The 22,034-nt window shown below is 35.1% G+C and overlaps 1 protein-coding gene across 3 annotated transcripts in view; it reads left to right on the top strand.

The window, feature by feature from the left end:
- Nucleotides 1–18,025, top strand: part of LOC111180102 (amylase alpha 2A) — a 42,543-nt gene extending 24,518 nt beyond the window's left edge. The window contains exons 3-12 of one of the 3 annotated variants that reach the window (XM_022584193.2): nt 1,576–1,789; nt 2,152–2,298; nt 3,139–3,336; nt 3,723–3,953; nt 4,731–4,864; nt 5,636–5,758; nt 6,066–6,165; nt 8,033–8,151; nt 8,256–8,381; nt 9,725–18,025. In XM_022584193.2, the coding sequence (XP_022439901.1) occupies nt 1,622–1,789; nt 2,152–2,298; nt 3,139–3,336; nt 3,723–3,953; nt 4,731–4,864; nt 5,636–5,758; nt 6,066–6,165; nt 8,033–8,151; nt 8,256–8,381; nt 9,725–9,914 (1,536 nt within the window). In that variant the 5' untranslated portion in view covers nt 1,576–1,621 and the 3' untranslated portion in view covers nt 9,915–18,025. Of the gene's footprint in view, nt 1–1,575; nt 1,790–2,151; nt 2,299–2,455; nt 3,337–3,722; nt 3,954–4,730; nt 4,865–5,635; nt 5,759–6,065; nt 6,166–8,032; nt 8,152–8,255; nt 8,382–9,724 lie in introns of those variants that run through there. The other 2 variants (XM_089918884.1, XM_089918891.1) reach the window with 2 other exon arrangements.
- Nucleotides 18,026–22,034: the final 4,009 nt, after the last annotated feature.

Below are 22,034 nucleotides of genomic sequence, written 5' to 3'. Positions count from 1 at the left end.
CGCACTCCGTGCCCCTCCCTCCCCCCGGCCTGAGTGAGCCAGAGCCCCCGAATCAGCGGCTCCTTTAACCCTATCCTGTCTGAGCGAAGAACAGACGCCCTCCGGCGACCTACACGCAGAGGCGGGGCCAAATCCAAAGCTGAGCCCCTGGGAGCTGTGAGAACGAAGAAGGGAAAGGGAAATCTCTCCCAGCAGCCTCAGAAGAGCGGATTAAAGCTCCACTATCAACTTGATGTACCCTGCATCTGTGGAATACATGAATAGACACCGAGTCATCGCAAATTGAGGAGGTGGAATTTGAGAGCAAGATTTATGATTTTTTCCCCTTTTCCTCTTTTTGTGAGTGTGTATCTGTATGCTTCTGTGTGAGATTTTTTCTGTATAGCTTTGCTTCCACCATTTGTCCTAGGGTTCTATCCGTCCTTTTTTTTCTCTCTTAATTATTTTTTATTTTAATAACTTTATTATATTTTATCTTACTTTATTTTATTTTACTTTATCTTCTTTCTTTCATTTTTTCCTTACTTCCCTCCTTCCTTCCTTCCTCCCTCCCTCCTTTCTTTCTTTTCTTTCTTTCTTTCTTTCTTTCTTTCTTTCTTTCTTTCTTTCTTTCTTTCTTTCTTTCTACTAATTCTTTCTTTCTACTTTTTCTCCCTTTTATTCTGAGCCGTGTGGATGAAAGGCTCTTGGTGCTGCAGCCAGGAGTCAGTGTTATGCCTCTGAGGTGGGAGAGCCAACTTCAGGACACTGGTCCACAAGAGGCCTCCCAGCTCCACATAATATCAAAAGGTGAAAATCTCCCAGAGATCTCCATCTCAACACCAGCACCCAGCTTCACTCAACGACCAGCAAGCTACAGTGCTGGACATCCTATGCCAAACAACTAGCAAGACAGGAACACAACCCCACCCATTAGCAGAGAGGCTGCCTAAAATCATAATAAGTCCAAAGACACCCCAAAACACACCAACAGACGTGGACCTGTTGACAAGATCCAGCCTCATCCACCAGAACACAGGCACTAGTCCCCTCCCCCAGGAAGCCTACACAACCCACTGAACCAACCTTAGCCACTGTGGACAGACACCAAAAACAACGGGAACTATGAACGTGCAGCCTGCAAAAAGGAGACCCCAAACACAGTAAGATAAGCAAAATGAGAAGTCAGAAAAACACACAGCAGATGAAGGAGCAAGATAAAAACCCACCAGACCTAACAAATGAAGAGAAAATAGGCAGTCTACCTGAAAAAGAATTCAGAATAATGATAGTAAAGATGATCCAAAATCTTGGAAATAGAATAGAGAAAATGCAAGAAGAACTAAAGATGAAACAACGATGAACAACACAATAAATGAGATATATAAAATGCCAGATGTTTAAAAATGGTTAATATTCCCTCAAAAAGGAAAACATTGTTCTAAAAGGTCATTTAGGTGTTATTCCTGGGAGATTTTATGGCTGTTCTTCACCTGTTTAACATTATTATCGATAGTTCTTTTCAGATTATGAATAAATGGTTTGTGCTCTGTTTATTCATGTTAACATTTACATTGTAAAATATGCTTCTTACAGGAATATAAATAGTTGCTGGAAAGAACGCTGACAGCTTGAAAGCAAAATGAACCTCTTTCTATTGCTTTCAGCCATTGGATTCTGCTGGGCTCAGTATGTCCCAAATACCGAATCTGGACGGACATCTATTGTCCATCTGTTTGAGTGGCGCTGGGTTGATATTGCTCTTGAATGTGAGCGATACTTAGCTCCCAAAGGATTTGGAGGGGTTCAGGTGGGTATTGTTCACAGTATAAATTGCAGACTTCACTGTGCTTAGAGTAAATGGTATTATGCTCTGTGTCTGTGAAGCTGGGACAACATTTTACTTCACAAATAAGTACTCTAAGTAAAACAGTTTTCTGAGGAAGAAAAAAATGTGAAATTGTTGGCAACTTCATGTTTTATTTCTAATACAATATTTTTTTCAGCAGGACATTTCCAATGTGAAGTTAATATTTTCTAATGGTTGTTAAAGAATGTGGCTGCAAATACAAAGATTCATAAACAATTTTAGACTCTTGAGTCGTTTCTAGAACATTCAGTGATACAAAGTAAGCTGTAATTTGATACTTACTACTGTTGTTTTATTTGTAGGTTTCCCCACCCAATGAAAATGCGGTAATTAATAATCCTTCAAGACCTTGGTGGGAAAGGTACCAACCAGTTAGCTACAAGTTATGTACAAGATCAGGAAATGAGAATGAATTCAAAGACATGGTGACTAGATGTAACAACGTTGGTGTAAGTGAATTAAAGTTCCCTTTAAAAGTATTATATAGAAAAAGGATTTCTCTCTCTTGCCTCCTGTTCCTTTCAAGCAGAATGATTTTCATATATTTTAAAATTTTATTTCATGCTTTAACCATAAATTAAAATGTAATTGTTGCCTTATGTTCAGCTTTTGTAAATATTTATTTATGCACTAAAGAAGATGTAAGAAAAAGTTTAAGGCCACGAACTTACTCATACAGCAAAATATCACCTTTTAACCCTCCTGGCTGCATATGTTTCTGAGGAACACTTTTCCAGTTAGGAATCGGAAATTCCAGGTACAGTATTGGCTGTTACTTTTATGTGACTTGTGTCTCCACCCGTAAGTCCCGGGTCTTTCTTCCCATAGGTTCTTTGATGGTAAATAATTATTTTCTCTTTGATGAGGAGCATAACAAGAGACAATACTTACTGATCCTAAATAGATAGTAGAGACTGGCTTTTTATTTCTTAGGATGACCCATGGAAATTACAAAAACCAATAATTTCTCCTGCCTCATCTGATTCTTTTCTCCTGCCCCTCCCCATCAAAAAAAAAGGGTCTTTGCATTTTTTCACAGTTATGGTAGTTTTGGGTTCTCTTAATTTGTCATATATGTAAATATTCGACCAAGTGGCTAGAATGCATGTAGGGCTTTAGTTCCCAATTATTTCCTTTCACATTTGACTGTTGCTCTTCTAGGAAGGTAAGTTATAAAATAACAAAGAAATATTTTGGAGTGTTATTAATGTGCTGTAAACTCAAATTAATACCATTATAAATTTCTACCTCTCTCTAAGTCTCATTGAAGTAGAAATTTGGCCTTTCAGGTCCGTATTTATGTGGATGCTATAATTAATCATATGTGTGGAAATGGTGTGGCTGCAGGAACGAGCAGTACTTGTGGGAGTTACTTCAACCCTGGAACTGAGGATTTTCCAGCAGTCCCGTACTCTGGTTGGGATTTTAATGATGGTAAATGTAAAACTAGAAGTGGAGAAATTGAGACCTATAATGATGCTTCTCAGGTAATTAGCAAAAAGAGCTGTCTATGTCTTTTATTATCCACATGTAGCTTATTTATCTCATTTTAAATATTAGTTGAGATTCCTTAGAACAGGTTCTAAGCCTGACTGTTCAAACAAAGAATCTCAAATCGATATTTAAAACATTTTTCCCAATTAAATTTTTCACAATGAAAAAGCTCATCCACTATATTTCCTACATCCTCCATTTTTATAATAGAAAATGTTTCAAAGGTATGTCCATACTAGAATGTCAGTATCCCCAGAGACCAATGCAAAGAAGGCACTATAGAAATATCCATTAATGAATAAATGAATGAATAATCAAATGGATTCTCAGGCAAAGGTGATGCTTTATGTACCAATCACAACGTTTTTTGCCTCAATAGGTCCGAGATTGTCGTCTGGTTGGTCTTCTTGATCTTGCACTAGAGAAAGATTATGTGCGCTCCACAATTGCTGAATATCTGAACCGTCTCATTGACATTGGTGTAGCAGGGTTCAGAATTGATGCCGCTAAGCACATGTGGCCTGGAGACATGAAGGCAATTTTGGATAAACTGCATAATCTAAACACAAGATGGTTCCCTGCAGGAAGTAAACCTTTCATTTACCAGGAGGTATGTCAATACATATGTGCAGATAAAACAAAGATTCATCAGAAAATAAATGGCAGATTTCATTAAAAGTGCAATTTCTGTAGGTTAGTGGCTGACTCATGTATACGGAGGAATGTTCCTTAAACTCCTTTGATTCAGAGACAGCACGTCTGACTTTATCACAGGAGCTTTTTTTTTTTTCCACAGGAGCTTTTTTATGCAAGTGCCAAGAATTTTTTAGGCTGCCAAAAGTCTCTGTGTCATGTATAATCTCCCCAGAGACCATTATAGAACACAGATAAGAATATAGTTGCTGTCTTGAGCCAGGCTATGTGACTTAAATTCTTGGCTGTAGTGCTGTTAGCTGTGTCTGTTTAGGCAAATTGATTAACCTCTCTGAGCAACAATTTTTTCAAAGTTTATCGAAAGGAATAATGATAATGGTTATGTCTTTGTTTTCTTTGGAGAACTAAAGAGGTAATATTTAGCAAGCACTTAGAAATATTGCCAGCTGGATATTAAGTGCTCTATAAGTGTGAGCTATTCTTATCATTTATGTGCAAGAGTAAATTAGGTCAGCATTCTCACAGGACAACAGGTTATTTTGTCATGTTACTTTTAATATTGTAGCATAGATTTTAACAAAGGAAAATAAGAATCTTAACATAAGCAAAAAGATTTGGGTCATTTCACAAAACATAAATAGCATAAAGTTATTTTCTATATAATAGTAACTCGTTAGTTAAAATTCTTTTCAACTCTTATTTAAAATGATATTTTCTTCTTGATTTCTACTAGGTAATTGATCTGGGTGGTGAGCCAATTAAAAGCAGTGAGTACTTTGGAAATGGCCGTGTGACAGAATTTAAATATGGTGCAAAACTAGGCACAGTTCTGCGCAAGTGGAATGGAGAGAAGATGTCTTACTTAAGGTAAGTGAAATACAATTGATCCTTCGAAGTATTTCACAGACTTATTTGTGATATTACCCAACATGAATTTTCCTCTTTAAGCCTTTTTATTTAGACAACATCCAAGGATTCATTTACTAATAGCAAGTGTCAGAGTTCCCCAAACGCCAATTGATCATCATTATTTAGAACGTCAATCATAAGGAAGTAATTTTAGAGATCCAAAACATCACATAGAGATTTTAATCCTGGTATTATACGTCTCTATTAGATTTGACTAATGTTTGCACATAATTTGTGCAGGCCAGGTTATTGTTAAAATGATTCTGTACTTTATGAAGTCCCTACAATGTGGCCGTCCTGTAGAATTATTAATCAATTAATTAATTTCAAATATTAAAATATTTATATTATAACAATATAATATTGAAGCCTTATTTAAAAACAGTTTGCCATTGTGTATAAAATGATAAGAATGTTGAACCTTCTACAGTCCATCTAAATTATAATTTAGTGAAACTTCTAAAATAACTTTTATAACAAAAATCTTATAACTGTAACATGAATGTAAGTCAAGTAATTCCTACATATATACATGCATGAAATGAATTTGTAGATAATATATCTATATAGTTTCTATTTTGAAAGCCCTACAGAATACTCATTTAATTAGAGAGAGAATTTCATTAGAGGGTGCTATTCTGAACGAAATACACATGTAGGTAACTCTAAAGCTATTGTAAAAGAATACATATAGGTACTTTTAAGATTTTTTTTTTTCTTTTTAAATAGGAACTGGGGAGAAGGCTGGGGTTTCATGCCTTCTGACAGAGCACTTGTCTTTGTTGATAACCATGACAATCAGCGAGGGCATGGAGCTGGGGGAGCATCTATTCTTACATTCTGGGACCCTAGGTAAGAAACAAAGTTCCCCATTTTTTTTGTTGTTGTTGTTTTGTTTTTGTGGTACGCGGGCCCTCACTGTTGTGGCTTCTCCCGTTGCGGAGCACAGGCTCCGGACGCGCAGGCTCAGCGGACATGGCTCACGGGCCCAGCCGCTCCGCGGCATGTGGGATCTTCCCGGACCGGGGCACGAACCCGTGTCCCCTGCATCGGCAGGCGGACTCTCAACCACTGCGCCACCAGGGAAGCCCAAGTTCCCTATTTTTAAACCTACATTTTAATGATATTAAAAAAAATATTTTCTTCTATAATATTATAGACTGTACAAAATGGGAGTTGGATTTATGCTCGCTCATCCCTACGGATTTACACGAGTAATGTCAAGCTACCGTTGGCCAAGACATTTTGAAAACGGAAAAGTAAGTTTTGGTATTTTCCAAAATGTCTTTTCCTCAAGAAAAAGAGGTTAATTTTGTTTTAATTTCACATGATGCTATTACATTCGGTATTTTTTGTATCAAATATTTATTAAGTGTAGACCTGATGCAGGACTCTTTTAACAATTCAGTGAATATTAAAAAAAATAATGATCTCTATAGACAAAGAGTATGTAAGCTATTTCAAAATATGACAAAGGTAGCCCCTCACCAAAGAAAACAAAACACACTTAAAAATAGGATACAGGGCTTCCCTGGTGGCGCAGTGGTTGAGAGTCCGCCTGCCGATGTAGGGGACATGGGTTCGTGCCCCGGTCCGGGAGGATCCCACATGCCGCGGAGCGGCTGGGCCCGTGAGCCATGTCCGCTGAGCCTGCGCGTCCGGAGCCTGTGCTCCGCAACGGGAGAGGCCACAGCAGTGAGAGGCCCGCATACCAAAAAAAAAAAAAAAAAAAAAGGATACAGTGAGTAAAATATGTACTTCTCATAAGTACCTGCTTCATAGAGTTGATATGATTACAAATTAACACTTCAAAAAAATTAAAACAGTACATGCACTACAGTACGAGCAATATAAATATTTGTTAAATACTTTTAAAAGAAGTTTTTTGGAAAGCAAAGAGATGATCCAATTAGACCTAGGTTCAATAGGGAAAGTATGGTATAACAGGAAAGAAAGTATATGTGTTAAAGAAGAGATATTTGCTGACTCTGCTGGGAATGTTAAAAGTGAAAAATATTTGGGTGGTATGGTAAAGACAATAATCTGAGTAATAATTTTAAAAAGACTGAGAAATAAGATTATTAAAGAATATATTTAGAAAGTTAGTGGACAGTTTTCAAACTGAAGATTTCAAATGCAGCATCATATAGCAACTTCATACCTGAAGTAGAAAATTCTCTTCGCTGCAAACCAGATAGATATTTATCTAGTTTCTAGTAGATTATTTTCAAATTGAGAAGTCCACTACTTTGTACAGCAACTCATTCTATTGTTAGATAGCCTTAATATTTAGAAGATGTCCCTTTATATTGAGTCAATTTCTTGTAATTCCCACTAACTGGTCTTATTTCTGATGGCTGGAGTCATGGCGTATGTCCATTTCCCCTTTTCCCATAACATTTCCAAGACTTCTCCAGGACTTGTGCATGCTAACAACTCTTAGTTTTGTCCACTATTCATCATGCAACAGGATTTAAGACAGACCTTGATAAACTTCCTAGACATAATCTGATTTTTCCTATGATTATCTTTGAAAGTACCAATTAGAAACCACAATATTAAAAATTTGGTCAATTTATTAAGGGATGTTGTGATGCTTTGATTAGTACATTTATTTAACAAAGAAGAATGAAAGAAACTAATATTTATTTATCAATTATCATGTGGAAAGCATTTTTACATATCTCATTTAATTTTTATAGCCACTAAGTAATATCTTCACTTTACTGAAGAGGAAAATCAGGCACTGAAATTTTGTATATTAACTAAGTTTTTTGTAGCTAGTACTATTAGAGCCTATCTTTTACTCCTGCTGTTTCTGACACTAAAGGCCTTGCCATTTTAGTGACATTGCACTACCTAGAGTGATATTAAGAAGTCATTGCAATTCCTTGCAAAGAAAATGAGAGGGTAAGAGAATCATAGCCTTGTTTGAAATATGGCACTAGAGAATGGGAAGTTAGGGGGAAGATAAATTCAGTAAAAATACGGAACAATTTGGATTCTCAATGAAGACACTACAGAGACACATAAGGGACAGATTGGGTTTGGTGGACTGAATAAGGACACATGTAATGTTAATAATGTGAGCTTTTAAAATGTATTAATATTTTTTTGTTAATTGAGGATGTTAATAATTGGATTGGGCCACCAAATAATAATGGAGTCATTAAAGAAGTTACTATTAATCCAGATACTACTTGTGGCAATGACTGGGTCTGTGAACATCGATGGCGTCAAATAAGGTAGGAATACTTATTTAGAGATCTCCTCTAATAATAGTTTCTTAACATTTTGTTTTAAACTGTTGGCATATTCATCAGCATTTCCTATGCTATTTTGTGTTTAGGAACATGGTTGTGTTCCGCAATGTAGTTGATGGCCAACCTTTTACAAACTGGTGGGATAATGGTAGCAACCAAGTAGCTTTTGGAAGAGGAAACAGAGGATTCATTGTCTTTAACAATGATGACTGGTAAGTAGACATCAATTAGAAATATTTTGTACCAACATGTTCTTGGTTTATTCTTTTCCTGTTCATTTACTTCTTTCATATCTGAAATATCCTTTAGTCAGCAGATTAAGAAAACTTAGTGATCAGCAGAAAAATGATGATGACTCTTATTATTTTGATCTCCTCTCTTTATAAGGGCTTTCTCTTCTAAGTAGAGTTATTTTTTGTACACTTGTGCATATCATGGGAAGATATGCACATATATATGCTAACATATACATCTCACATAAAATTCACATAATATAAAGGTTGTGAAATCCCTAGAAGACTGTCTTCTAGGACTTTTTAAATAAATAATGAAAAAATACTGCCTCAGGATGGAAATATCTTTTTTTCTGTCTCTTTTTTTTCACCTACCCTGATATCTAGTTCTTTGGTCTTCTTTTTTCACTGTCCTGTCTTTCTGTGGCAAATAATACTTTTTAAAGCATATATATATATATATATATATATATATATATATATGAAGAATATATATGTTATGGTCATTGATTGATGTCAGGAGATTTTTTAGTTTTAGTTCTGAAACATCTCATTACTGGCTTTTCATTTGTGACACTTATATTCTCTGTCTCAAGTATACTGATTCCCTCACACAGAGAACTATAGCTGAGAAGACCTCTTTGCAAGCAGTTGAAATGCCTTTGTCCAAGGCTAACTTCCACTCATGCTTAGCTCACTCTAGCCCAAATTATATTTTACTGACAAAAAATAAATCAAGTGTATCTCTTTCTTCCCCAAGACTCCATTGCCAGTCCTTTAATTGCTGTCTTTTGTAGATGGGAGAATCAAAATAAATTTATGGGACAGCTTTGTATTTTAAAACCATATACTTCTTCATAGAAATGCGAGATTATTTTTATCTCCAGCCCAAATTTATTTGACCCTCTTGAAAAAAAAGAGGTTTTTGAAGAAATAATCATATTTAAATTCTTGACAGTAATCAGTATTTTCTTAAGTTCAGATGAAGACAAATTTAAAATGGGTGTGTTTACCACAGGAATCAATTTTCTCTAAGGGTGCCAATTCAACCAAATCTTCACTGATACTCTTCAACCTTATTATTATTTTTTTAATAATATTTACTCTTGACTAGGTTACGCCTAAGTCTTCTCTTGTATATGAATATTGTTGGCCCTAAGAAAACTACTCACAGCCACTGGAGAGGCCTTTGTATTTGGATTTTATTTTCATTGAGACCTTGACTGCTTAGAGTTCTACAGCACAAAGTTAAACTCTTTGTTTTAGAGATAGTCTGTATTCTTGCTTTTAATTGTGGTGAAATCTTAAATTTTATTTTACAGGGCATTATCTTCAACTTTGCAAACTGGTCTTCCTGTTGGTACATATTGTGATGTCGTTTCTGGAGATAAAATTGGTAACAATTGTACAGGAATTAAAATCTATGTTTCCGGCGATGGCAATGCTAACTTTTCTATTAGTAATTCTGCTGAAGATCCATTTATTGCGATTCATGCTGAATCTAAATTATAAAGTTTGAATTAAATATATACACACAGAGAAATAAAAGGTGTTTCTGTTCTTATATATATGTAATCTATAACTTCTCATAATTCATTAATTTTTGGTTAAAGCTCTTATAAGTAATCAACTTGAAAAACTCAGAAAGGCATAAAAAAACACATATACTTAACTAATAATAATATCATTACAATCAACATTTTGTTGTGTTTTAGAAGATTTTCATTAACCTTTTTGTCAAAGGCATTTCTAAGAACTCAGAAAAGCATATTGAAAAACATGTTTGTTGCCATTAACACCACTTGCCCGGCTGTGTATCTCTAATATATGTCTGTATTTCTTACATAGGGTGTTTCTAACAGTTAGGGGTAGCTGATTTAATGATTATTCCCATACAAAGTCATAACACTTGGGTGCTTTTCACAATATAAAGGCCCTTTCATGTTTAATAAGTTAAAATCTAAAAGAAACAAATTATGCAGTCTATAATAATTAATTATCTGGAGCTCACAGGAATCTTCTCCTACATTCTCTATATTCTTTTTTTAATTCTCTTTCCAATGGCTTTCACATGATGATGTTGTATGGCTTTGGTTTCCTCTCTTAACCAAATTGATTCTGAGAGGGAGGAAAACTAAGTCAGGAAGGTTGTTTTGGTACAACACTGTCTCTGAGAGGCTTGCTCTATGCTCTGCCATGTAGTACTGGACTGAATGAGTCTAAAGATCTTATACCTGGTCAGATTTGGGTCCTGTTCTTATGTCCTAATAGAACAGAAGCTACAGTATTACCCTGTCTATATTTAGTGTCTTGATTTAGCTGATATTCTATGGTTGTACATATCATTATCTATTAACTTCAGAATAAAATGTCATACTGAAATTGAAGAGGGATGTTGGGACTTGGCTAAAGAAGATTCCTTGGTGCAGTTACAATGAGATATAAAATGAAACCTCTGTTTCCTAGTGGTAGATTTTGTAAGAATTGGGTGTTACTTTAGGAATTCTACCCAGTTCTATCTTAGGAATTTTTATTCTATCAATGTCAATACTCTCTGTAATTTAATTTGACTGAGACATATCTTTTTTTAAAAACATCTTTATTGGAGTATAATTGCCCCACAATGTTCTTCCAGTCTCCACTGAACAACAAAGTGAATCAGCCACATGTATACATATATCCCCATATCCCCTCCCTCTTGTGTCTCCCTCCCAACCTCCCTATCCCACCCCTCTAGGTGGTCACAAAGCACTGAGCTGATCTCCCTGTGCTATGCAGCTGCTTCCTACTAGTTATCTGTTTTATATTTGGTAGTGTATATATGTCAATGCTACTCTCTCACTTCGTCCCAGTTTACCCTTCCTCCTTCCCGTGTCCTCAAGTCCATTCTCTACATCTGCATCTTTATTCCTGTCCTGCCCCTAGGTTCTTCAGAACCTTTTTTTTTTTAGATTCCATGTATATGTGTTAGCATATGGTATTTGTTTTTCTCTTTCTGACTTACTTCACTCTATATGACAGACTCTAGGTCCATCCACCTCACTACAAATAGTTCAGTTTCATTTCTTTTTATGACTGAGTAATATTCCATTGTATATATGTGCCACATCTTTATCCATTCATCTGTCGATGGACATTTAGGTTGCTTCCTTCTCCTGGCTATTGTAAATAGTGCTTCAGTGAACATTGTGGTACATGTCTCTTTTTGAATTATGGTTTTCTTAGGGTATATGTCCAGTAGTGGGATTGCTGGCTCATATGTTATTCAAATTTTAGTTTTTTAAGGAGCCTCCCTACTGTTCGTCATAGTGGCTGTATCAATTTACATTCCCACCCACAGTGCAAGAGGGTTCCCTTTTCTCCACACCCTCTCTAGCATTTATTGTTTGTAGATTTTTTGATGAGAGATATATCTTTTTTTTTTGACAAGTGTTATTTTGCTGAAGATTTGCTATTCCCCTTCCAGTAGAGAACATTTTGTGCTCTTTTAACTCATTGAAAAGAATCTTTAGAGACGTTAGAAATAAATGAGATGGTGCTTATGAAAAAAGTGCCAACATTTTTATTGACATACATTAATTAATTGGAAAAGTGGCAATAAAAGAATATTGTTTAAATATTTTCATCACATTATTGATAGAAGTAAAGGGCACACCCACTTGAAAACTAACTATTATGAGCAAGATAAAATGCTAAAGTAGGAGAGATAAAAAGATAAGGTGTGGCCTTTACTCTTTTGATCTATCATTTAGTGGAAACTGGTCAATAATTCCCTATACTGTCAGAGAATTTTGCATCTGATTCTCTTATTAATTCAAAATATAAAAGGCTAATCCAAAATATAGAAAAAAGAAGCACCATAGAGTATAATTTCAATGTATTCTTTAAATTAATTAAATTCTTTATTGCTGCAGATAAAATTTGACACTCTAGATACTGATTTAAAGTAGTTGAAAGTGAGTCTAAATTTTAGTTCTGTTTTTCCTTTATTTACTCTTATATTCACCACTATAAATTATATACTTTCAGAATCCAAAAGCAATTATCACAAAATTTAACCATTTGCTTTTCAAAAACTTTTTGTGTATTTTCAAAGTTTATATAGGATCCTCGTTAATTCTAGAATTTATAAAACTGATTCACAAAAAATCAAGCACATGAGTTTGAAGTAAATCTTGTTTTAGGAAACTTCTTCAAATCACAGACATTTTAGTTATAGCAGAAGAAGATCTTTAAAAAAAGTTTCATTTTCTTATGTTTGAAGATTACAGAGCAAAGTTATCTCCATTCCAGCCTCCTCCTTAATGAAAAGAGAAAATAACAAGAACAAAAACTATAGGGAATAATCCCCTTCATCTCTAATAAAACGGTGAGATTGTCAGCCCAAATAATAAACAATAAGGACCAGCATGAAAATTCAACAGAGTGGAATTTGGACTCTTCTAGAGAGGAAATAATACCAACAGACTTTGAGCATGGCCAAACCTCTTAGAAATACAGAGATCTCTGACCTTAAAGATCTAATCAAAGACTTGTTTATTTGAACAGTGAGCTACTAGGATGTGGTGAGCCTTGGAACTATACACAAACTCTAAAAGTCACAATGAAAACCAATACTTTCTGGAAGAAGTTAGTAAGAGTTGCAAGTATTAGCAAGGAACATATTTGATGATCAGCTTGATAGTTGTACAGAATCCTTTTGGGAGTGTAAGAAAGTAACTAAAGCAGTTAACCTGCAATCTATTCACTCTGTTTACCATCAGATGCCCTGAGAGAAAGAATAGAAGGTAGGTGACCTGGTCTAATCTCCTTGTCAGCTGGACTTCTGGGAAAAGGGACTACTGATATTTGCTGGGGGAAGAAACTTTATCTCTGAAATGCCCTTTATAGAGTGTTCCTGGCTCAGGTTTACCTATAATAAATATAACCTAGAATCTATGCGGTATGGTGTATATCTTGTAAGTTATACAATTCTCTGAGACATAATTGGAAATGTTTTATACCTTAACTGCTCTTGTTTTCTGAGGTAACCCCATTAACCTTATTTAGAAACCTGATCTATTGTTCTGAACCAGATACTAATGACCAATGCAGGAAAATGGGACCTGAGGAGCTGCTGTTGATGTCTCAGGCCTTTCTCTGTTTTGTCTGAACATCTTGATTGACTATATCCTTGAAATTATTATAAAAGTTTGATGCTGTAATAGGATCTCTGATTCACTTTTTTCTGATTTGATAATCCAATTCTACGTGTTAGCTTGGGAGAATAAAATACACTCTCTAATACCATAAAGGAAATCTATAACATAATAAGTTTCATAAGGAGCCATATAGATTTTCTGCTCATTCTGAAAAGATGTTGAGAAGCAGACAGAGGTACTACAAAGAAAATAAATGATCTTAGAGCAGATGGATTGATGAAAACATGTTCTGAGACAATATACACAAAATGAAGCTGTCCCAATTCACACAGCCACCAAACCCCAGCATAGACATACAAAGCTTTTGTTGGATTAAGAGACTTATTAATAATAAAATGATTAATAATCAAGAAGGAAACTATATATGGCCCATGCTAAGTAATTGTAAAAGAAGAAAATGAAGATAAATAAAAAACAGCAGTACAAAATCAATGGCATTCTTGAAAACCAAACATAACTAGAAAAAGTAATTTAAAAAACATAATTTACAACAACAGCAAAACTATAAGGTACCTAAGAATAAACCTAACAAAGGTGGAAATTGATACTATAAAAATTCTAGAATGTTATAGGACACATAAAAAAGAATGGAAATAGATTTATACACATGAATTGGATTCCTGAAAATAAAATGTGCTAACTGCAATAAATATTCAATAGAAAAGTTGAAATGTAAAATTGAGGAAACCTTCCAGAAAATAGAGGAAAATGGCAAGAGACAAAAAATAAAATAGAATAGGTTAAAAAATTAGAGGATTATTCCCGGAATTTAAACATCAAATTATAAAGATTTTTTGAAGAGACTATATGGAAAACAGGAAAGAGGCAATTATGAGCTCAAGGATATGAGTATACAGATTAAAATTGGAAATGTTAAAAGCAATGCATATTGTAATATTTCAGAAAATCAAAGGGGAAAAAGTGATGCTAAAAACTTCCAGAGAAAGAGAATGACTAGTTTACATATGGTGGATCAAAATTAGATTAGCACCAGAGTGCCAGTACAAGAGAGTCAATAGAGTGTAGATTCAGATTTTGACTGTAAAATTTATTTGCTAAGTAACCTGAGACGAGCTTTTCAATTTCTTTCGACCTCAATTTCCTCAACTATCATTATGGATAATATTACTTTTTCATAACTTTGTTATGAGGAATAAATAGGCTAATATAGAACATGGTATATAGGAATTCCTAAATTAATGTTAGCTACTTTAGAAAACTTACTAACAGTAACCCTGAAAGCGTGAGCACAGTAGAACAATTCTTTAAAATCCTGAGGAAAATGATTTCCAACTTAGAATTTTGTAGCCAGCCATACCATCAGCCATGATTTGTGGGGGAGAATAGATACTTATCACATGCAAAAACCTAAAAACGTCTAACTCCCATATACCTTTTTTCACAGAAAGGAGGAATTAAACCCAGAAAGAGGAAATTAAGATTTCTGAAATAGAATCCTATACAGAAGAGAGGCTAAGGGAATTCTCAATATAATAACAAAAAAAGTGCCAGGAGATTAGGGCTCCAGCATGCTATGGATATACCAGTAAATATGAGGTTAGTTCATTGGTGGAATTTGTGAGAAAGGTCTTTTTAGAAAAATAAAATAAAATAAAGTTGAAGGGTTTGACCTTGTGAATCATTTTATTGAAAAGCATTTTAGAGAGTTGTTGGAAGTTTGGGAAGATATAAGTAGATATTTGAAGAATGCCAAGCAAATAAAAAAAAATAAATAACTTTTAGAAAAGTAAAAACTCTTGTCTAAGAAAGGAAATAAAATGTCATAATGCTTGGCTCAGAATGAAAAATGCTTACATAGACATAATATTAACAACAGTAAATTTGGATTTAATTAATAAAACCATATGGGGAAGATGGGAAACAGAAAATGTGCATATATGAGGGATGCATTATAGTACTAAATTATAATCTTATAAATTTGGAAATCAAGGCATAATATCTATAACATAGAGAGGGAGAGAGACAGAGAGACAGACTTTCATAATAGATATCTCCTAGAAAAAAATAAAAGAAACTTTACTTTTTATTTCACATTCATTTCTAAATATCAATGGTCACTCAAATGCCAAAGCCAGTGCTAGTTTCAAACTTTTAGAGTCACTAACTACTGAAACCATTTGGAATCCACACTCTTTTGTAATAATAATTTTTAAAAAGAAACAAAATTCTAAATTTTCTATAAATGAAAGAAATTCTAACAAAGTTCTGAGTTTTGAATTAGGATATTTCAATGTTTTTCTTTTTAAAGATATAAATACAAGTTTTTCCTGAATTTTTTTTTCCTATTTCTTATTTCTGAAGCCACAAGCATAAACTAATTTGCCTGATCCATCTCAGGTTAAAACCTAGGCAGTCCTGATGTAGCCTCCCCACAGTGTTAAATAGACTTTGGAAAATCCTGGGGAATCTGTGTCCCACTTCACTTTGGAAATATGGGAACACACATATTGTACAGCTTGACCAACATGGCAGGCAGAGTTGGATAATGAGTGTTACAGAATCTGCACTATGAAGAAATAGGCACTCCTAGAGAAGGGTAGACTTGAAGATGGGCTTAATCTTTGGCAATGACCTGTGTCCAGGCTATGTTTGACTCTAATCTCTCCCAACCTCCAGTGATGATTGACATATACACAGGAGGATAAAGGTTCAGGGCAGGAAAATGCAAGTAAGGCCAGTCCCCTTTCTTGCCACTTAAGAGGAAGGAGCAGCATTCTTTGAAAGAATTCTGGAAGATGACAAGCAAGAACATGAGTAGTGGCTTACCACAGAGTTAGAGGCACTGAGGATGAGTATATAGTGGGTCACCCAGGGATAGAGGTGAAACAACTCTTCTTTTTCCATACATACCATCAAGTGGTGACATTAATGTTTCAAGGTATGTTAGAATTATCCTTATAAGGATTTTGAATTCTCCCTTTCTCTCACATGTCTCAGATAATACCTTACATCATCTTGTCCTTGAAATAGAAGTAGGTGCACAGGCCAATATGGATTCCCTTGTATAGGTCTAGACCATTCCCAAAACCAAGGATTTCTCTGAAATCTCCTAGTTTAGGTACAAATTAAAGTATGTCCAAGAAGGTGTCTGTTGCTCTTGATCTTCTATCTTCCACCAAATTAGATTGAAGTCATATTAGATTTTGGAACAGGTTTATATCATTTAGTTCATCCTTGTTAGATTATTAAAGTCAAATCTGGATTTTAATACATGTTTTAAACTTTAAAAATGGCAGGTTTAGTTTGAGAAGAAAAAAGATTTTTGTTGGGAGTATTGTATATTCATAGAGTTAAATCATCTGTGTTATACGAATGCTTTACATGCTGCTAAGTCAGGTATGTCCCTACTCTTATGCAATCGAGTCCATCATTACATGTAACCTAGAAAAAATGCTGACATGTTTCCAATTAGGGTGAGCCTTCCTATCAAAAGCCTTCCTATCCTTTTTGATATCCTTCCTAAGCCTTCCAAAAGGCTTTTGATAGCCTTCTTATCAAAATCCTGTCCTAGATTTTGTTGCTTAAAGATGAATACTGTATGAGTATGAACCATTATGTTACGGACAGTCAAAAAAGCTAAGAAAATATGTTCAATATAATTGGGAAAGTGAGTCCATTTACAGGTCAGGCAAAGCTGCATTCTCATTATTCCAGAGATTTTGGAGGAAAAAATTTAAATGAGGAACTGGCAAGGATTCCAAGGGGGAAAATATCTCAAACAGCTTAGAAAAATATTTTCAAAATTTATTATTGCATTAATAGTATTTTATCTATTTTAATAAATATGTAATTTGAGAAAAGCTAATAAAATGTTAGGAGGAAAAATCTTCATAATTATTCAAATACTTATTTACATCTAAACATATATTAAACCTTTAGCACCAAACGTGCTGTCTGACATAAAATAGGCTTTAAATGAATTAACTGATGAGTGAGTAATTGAAAAAATATAGTTCTTCATTAGATATTAGTATGCAACCTCTGAAAAATAATCTACATACATATAGATATAGATAGTAAAATAATATTGATAATTGTGAATAAAGAATCAATTTTCACATCTGTAAAAATGTGGGTGTTAGTGTGAGATAGTTTTGGGTATGAATTCAATTCCTACTACTTTATTGTGTGTCTGTGGGCAATTTACTTTCCACATGCACCTTCATGTTCCTAGCTAATAGTTGTAAATAACAGCTAACTCATAGAGAAGTTACAGAAACAGCATAATATATAGGGCATAGTGCCTGCCACAATGAATGTGCAACAAGTTTTACTTATTATCCCAATAAAACCTTATATTGACTACAAAAAAAATAAATAAATAAGGCATTTGTATAAATTGAGTAGATACAAGTCAATTTCATTTAATTATTTCAATTCTCTCTACTTAAACATCTCTAATTTTTAAATTTTATAAAATTAAATTTGCCTATAATCTGAGTTAAAATTGTAAATAAATAAAAATTGACTTCGCAGCAGTGATTAATTTAGTAATTGTATTACTACATGATATTTTGAACTATATGGGGTATTTGAAAGAGCAATAAATTGTAAGAATATGTAATTGCTTTTCTAATGTAAAGTCACAAAGAATATCTGGTCCAGGAGTGGTTACTATCAATTTCAATATTCAAAGGAAAATAAAAATTTAAAATCTTCTCGTTAAGTAATTTGAACGTTTCACATTTGATTAAATGAGAAAATTCTTTCAATAGGTTACCTATATAATGATTGCATTTATTTGGAATATCAGTGCAGTGTGGAGTGATAAGAAGGACACTGGAATGAGAATTCAGAGGCTCTAAGCTGCAGTATGGCTCTGATACTAAGTAGCAGTGTGATCTTGGGAAAGACATTTTCCTCTACATGTCTCAGGATACTGAAAAAGATGATATTTAATGTACTTGAACAGGCCTGCCTTCCATAGAGCCACTTTACAGCTAAGAAATAAATTCCCAAATCATAGAAGTTGAGTAATAAGACAGTTATTAGAAGGTGAAAATATATTATTTTAGTATCTGGCATCTGAATTATCTCATAGGTAAAATCTTCCTCTTTAAGAAGATATCTTGAAAAACCACTGACAGAGTGAGATTCTGAGACAAGACCCCAAGAGTGTAAATGTGGTTTTCTAGGTCTGTACTAGAAAGAAGGAGATTTTTTTTTTTTCTAGGAAAGGACATAAAATTAGGAACTGATGAGGGAAAAGAGTTAGAGAAGCCAGTAAAATATTGTGAGATGACCATGGGGACATAAACTCATTCCCTCCCTACCATCCATCAACAGAAATCTTGACGGCTTTGGGTTTCCAAAGTAAGTGGGGATGGGAATATTATCAAGTCTTTCTAGCTCTCAAGGGGCAGGCAATCCCTAGATGACATCTGGCCCATATTTTGAGGGCCTATACAGGTTCATGTGAACTAAGGCTTTGGACCCCACTGCATCTTGAATGAAATCACCACTCTCAAACTGAGCCAGCAGTAACAAAGTGTTGGGTACATGGAACAGAGTAGAATTGTGTTGGTCCTTAAACAATGGAATAATTACCACAATTAAGTTAATTAACATATCTGTCACCTAATATAGTTAACTATTTTCTTTTGTGAGTGTGGTAAAATGATTAAGACTTACTCTCTTAAGAAAAAAAAAAGACTCTCAGCAAATTTCAAGTATACAGTACAGTATTATTAACTATAGACACTATGCAATACATTACAGCCCTAGAATTTATTCATCTTATAACTGAAAGTGTTATACCTTCTCGTTTCCCCCAGCACCCCCAGCCCCTGACAACCATCATTCTACTATCTGTTTCTACGAGCTCCATTTTTTTTTTAAGATTCCACATATAAGTGGGATCATACAGTTTTGTCTCTGTTTGTATGGCTTATTTCAATTAGTATAATGTCCTCCAGTTTCATTCATGTCATCACAGATGGCAGTATTTCTTTTTTTAATGGCTGAATAGTATTTCATTATATATAGATATACCATGTTTTCTTTATCCATTCTCCCACTGAGGAACACTTAGGTTATTTCTATACCTTGGCTATAGTAAGTAATGCAGCAATGAACATAAGAGAGCAGGTATCAGTTCAAGATACTGACTCTCTTTCTTTCAGGTATATACATAGAAGGATTGCTGGATCATACGGTAGTTCTATTTTTAATTTTTGAGGAACTATTGTTTTCCATAATGGCTGTACCAATTTACATTCTTAACAGCAGTGTACAGGGTTCCCTTTTCTCCACATCGTTGTGAATATTTGTTATCTCTTGTCTTTTTGATAGTAGACACTCTAACTGGTGTTAAGTGATATCTCATTATGGTTTTGATTTGCATTTTTCTAATGACGTGTGGTGTTGAGCACCTTCTCATGTATCTATGGATTGTTTGTATGCCTTTTTGAAAAAATGTCTATTCCGGTCCTTTGCCCATTTTTAAATTGTGATATATGTATATATATATATATATATATATATATATATATATATATATATATGACTTGTAAGTGTTCTTTATATATTTTTGGATATTAAACCCTTACCAGATACATAGTTTGCAAATATTTTCTCCCATTCTGTAGGTTGCCTTTTCTTTCTTTTTTTTTAATGTTTCCTTTGTTATGCAGAAGGCTTTTAGCTCGATACAGTCCCACTTGTTTACTTTTGCTTTTTTTAGCTTGTACTTTTGGTGTCATGTCCATGAAATCATTGACAAGACCAGTGTCATGAAACTTTTTCCCTGTTTTCTTCTAGGAGTTTTATGGTTTTGAGTTCTACGTTTAAATCTTTAATTTATTTTGAATTAATTTTTGTGAGTGCTGTAAGGCAGGGGTCCAGTTTCATTCTTTTGTGTGTGGACATCCAATTTTCCTACCATCATTTCTTGAAAGGACTATGCCTTTCCCATTGCGTGTTCTTGGTGTCCTTCTCAAAGATCATTTGACCATATATGTGTGGGTTTATTTCTGGGTTTTCTATTCAGTTGCATTGGTCTATGTGCCTTTTTTTATGCCAGTACCATACTGTTTTAGTTACCATAACTTTGTAATGTAGTTTGAAATCAAGAAATGTGGTGCCTCCATCTTTGTTCTCTTTTCTCAAGATTGGTTTGACTATTTGGTGTGTTTGTGGTTCCATACCATAACACTGGGTCAAAGAAGAAATCAAAAGAGTTATCAAAAATAACTTGAGGGGGATTCCCTGGTGGCACAGTGGTTAAAAATCCACCTGCCAATGCAGGGGACATGGGGTTTGATCCCTGTTCCGGGAAGATCACACATGCCACAGAGCAACTAAGCCTGTGTGCCACAACTACTGAGCTCACTCTCTGGAGCCCGCAAGCCACAACTGCTGAGCCAGCATGCCACAACTACTGAAGCCTGTGAGCCTAGATCCCATGATCCACAACAAGAGAAACCACTGCAATGAGAAGCCTGTGCACTGTAACGAAGAATGGCGCCTGCTCGCCACAGCTAGAGAAAGCCCGCATGCAGCAACCAAGACCCAATGCAGCCAAAGATGAAAAAATTAAAAAAATAAATAAATAAATAAATACATAAATAACTTGAAACAAACACAAATGGAGTGTTATCAGAAGCATGGTGGGGAGAAAAGCTACCTTTTTCTCTCCTCTTCAATCTACAACCAATAAAATACCCACAACTCAACAAAGGTACCTCCACCCAAGACAAAAGGATGTAGGAGGATTCTACACATCTGTACATTTAAAGGTGAGTGGACTGAAACACATAGAAGAGGCAGAACTAAAGGAACAGAGGAGTTGGTACCTGCCATCCCAGCCCTCTGACCATGGTAGCTGAGCCCACAGCTTCAGAAACCTTAGCAACAGCAGGAGAAATGGTGCACAGGACTCCAGCCTCCAGACAACTCCAGTGCCTGTGGCCACAGGTAATTGGGCAGGCATGGCAGTGGGGCCTGAAACTCCATTCCTCCAGCTGTTGAGGGGCCCACAAATTCTACACCTCCACACCCCCCCACTGGCTGTGGCAGAGGCCAGAAACCTTACAACACTGGACACAGTAGAGGTGCCTGTGTGACCCTGGTTTCCCCCCACAACTCTCACCCTCCCACCCCAGGGCAGAGCCTGTGTCTCAAGGGATTAGGGACAGGAGGAAGGAGCCCACCATCCCAGTGACGACAGGGGCTCTGGCGGAAGCAAGGCTGCAAGGAGCTCGGGGTCACTAGAAGCAACAAGGAAGGCACAGAGCCATACCTCTTACACAGAAGATGGAGGCTGAAAAGTGCGAACTTTTAAATATTTGTAACCAGAGGCAGCTCACTGTAGAGAAACCAAAAACTTGTGTCACAGCGCCACCTACTGGAAAATAAAAGAAAGGACTCTAATTTCTAACGTCATTTAACTTTAAATGCATCGAAAGAGGAG

The sequence above is a fragment of the Delphinapterus leucas genome, chromosome 1 (genome assembly GCF_059928025.1).
Source record: "Delphinapterus leucas isolate spDelLeu-1000000601 "Yukka" chromosome 1, BTC_Dleu_Yukka2, whole genome shotgun sequence".
In the NCBI taxonomy this organism is placed as follows: domain Eukaryota; kingdom Metazoa; phylum Chordata; class Mammalia; order Artiodactyla; family Monodontidae; genus Delphinapterus; species Delphinapterus leucas.
This window is presented reverse-complemented; position numbering and strand designations above follow the sequence as displayed.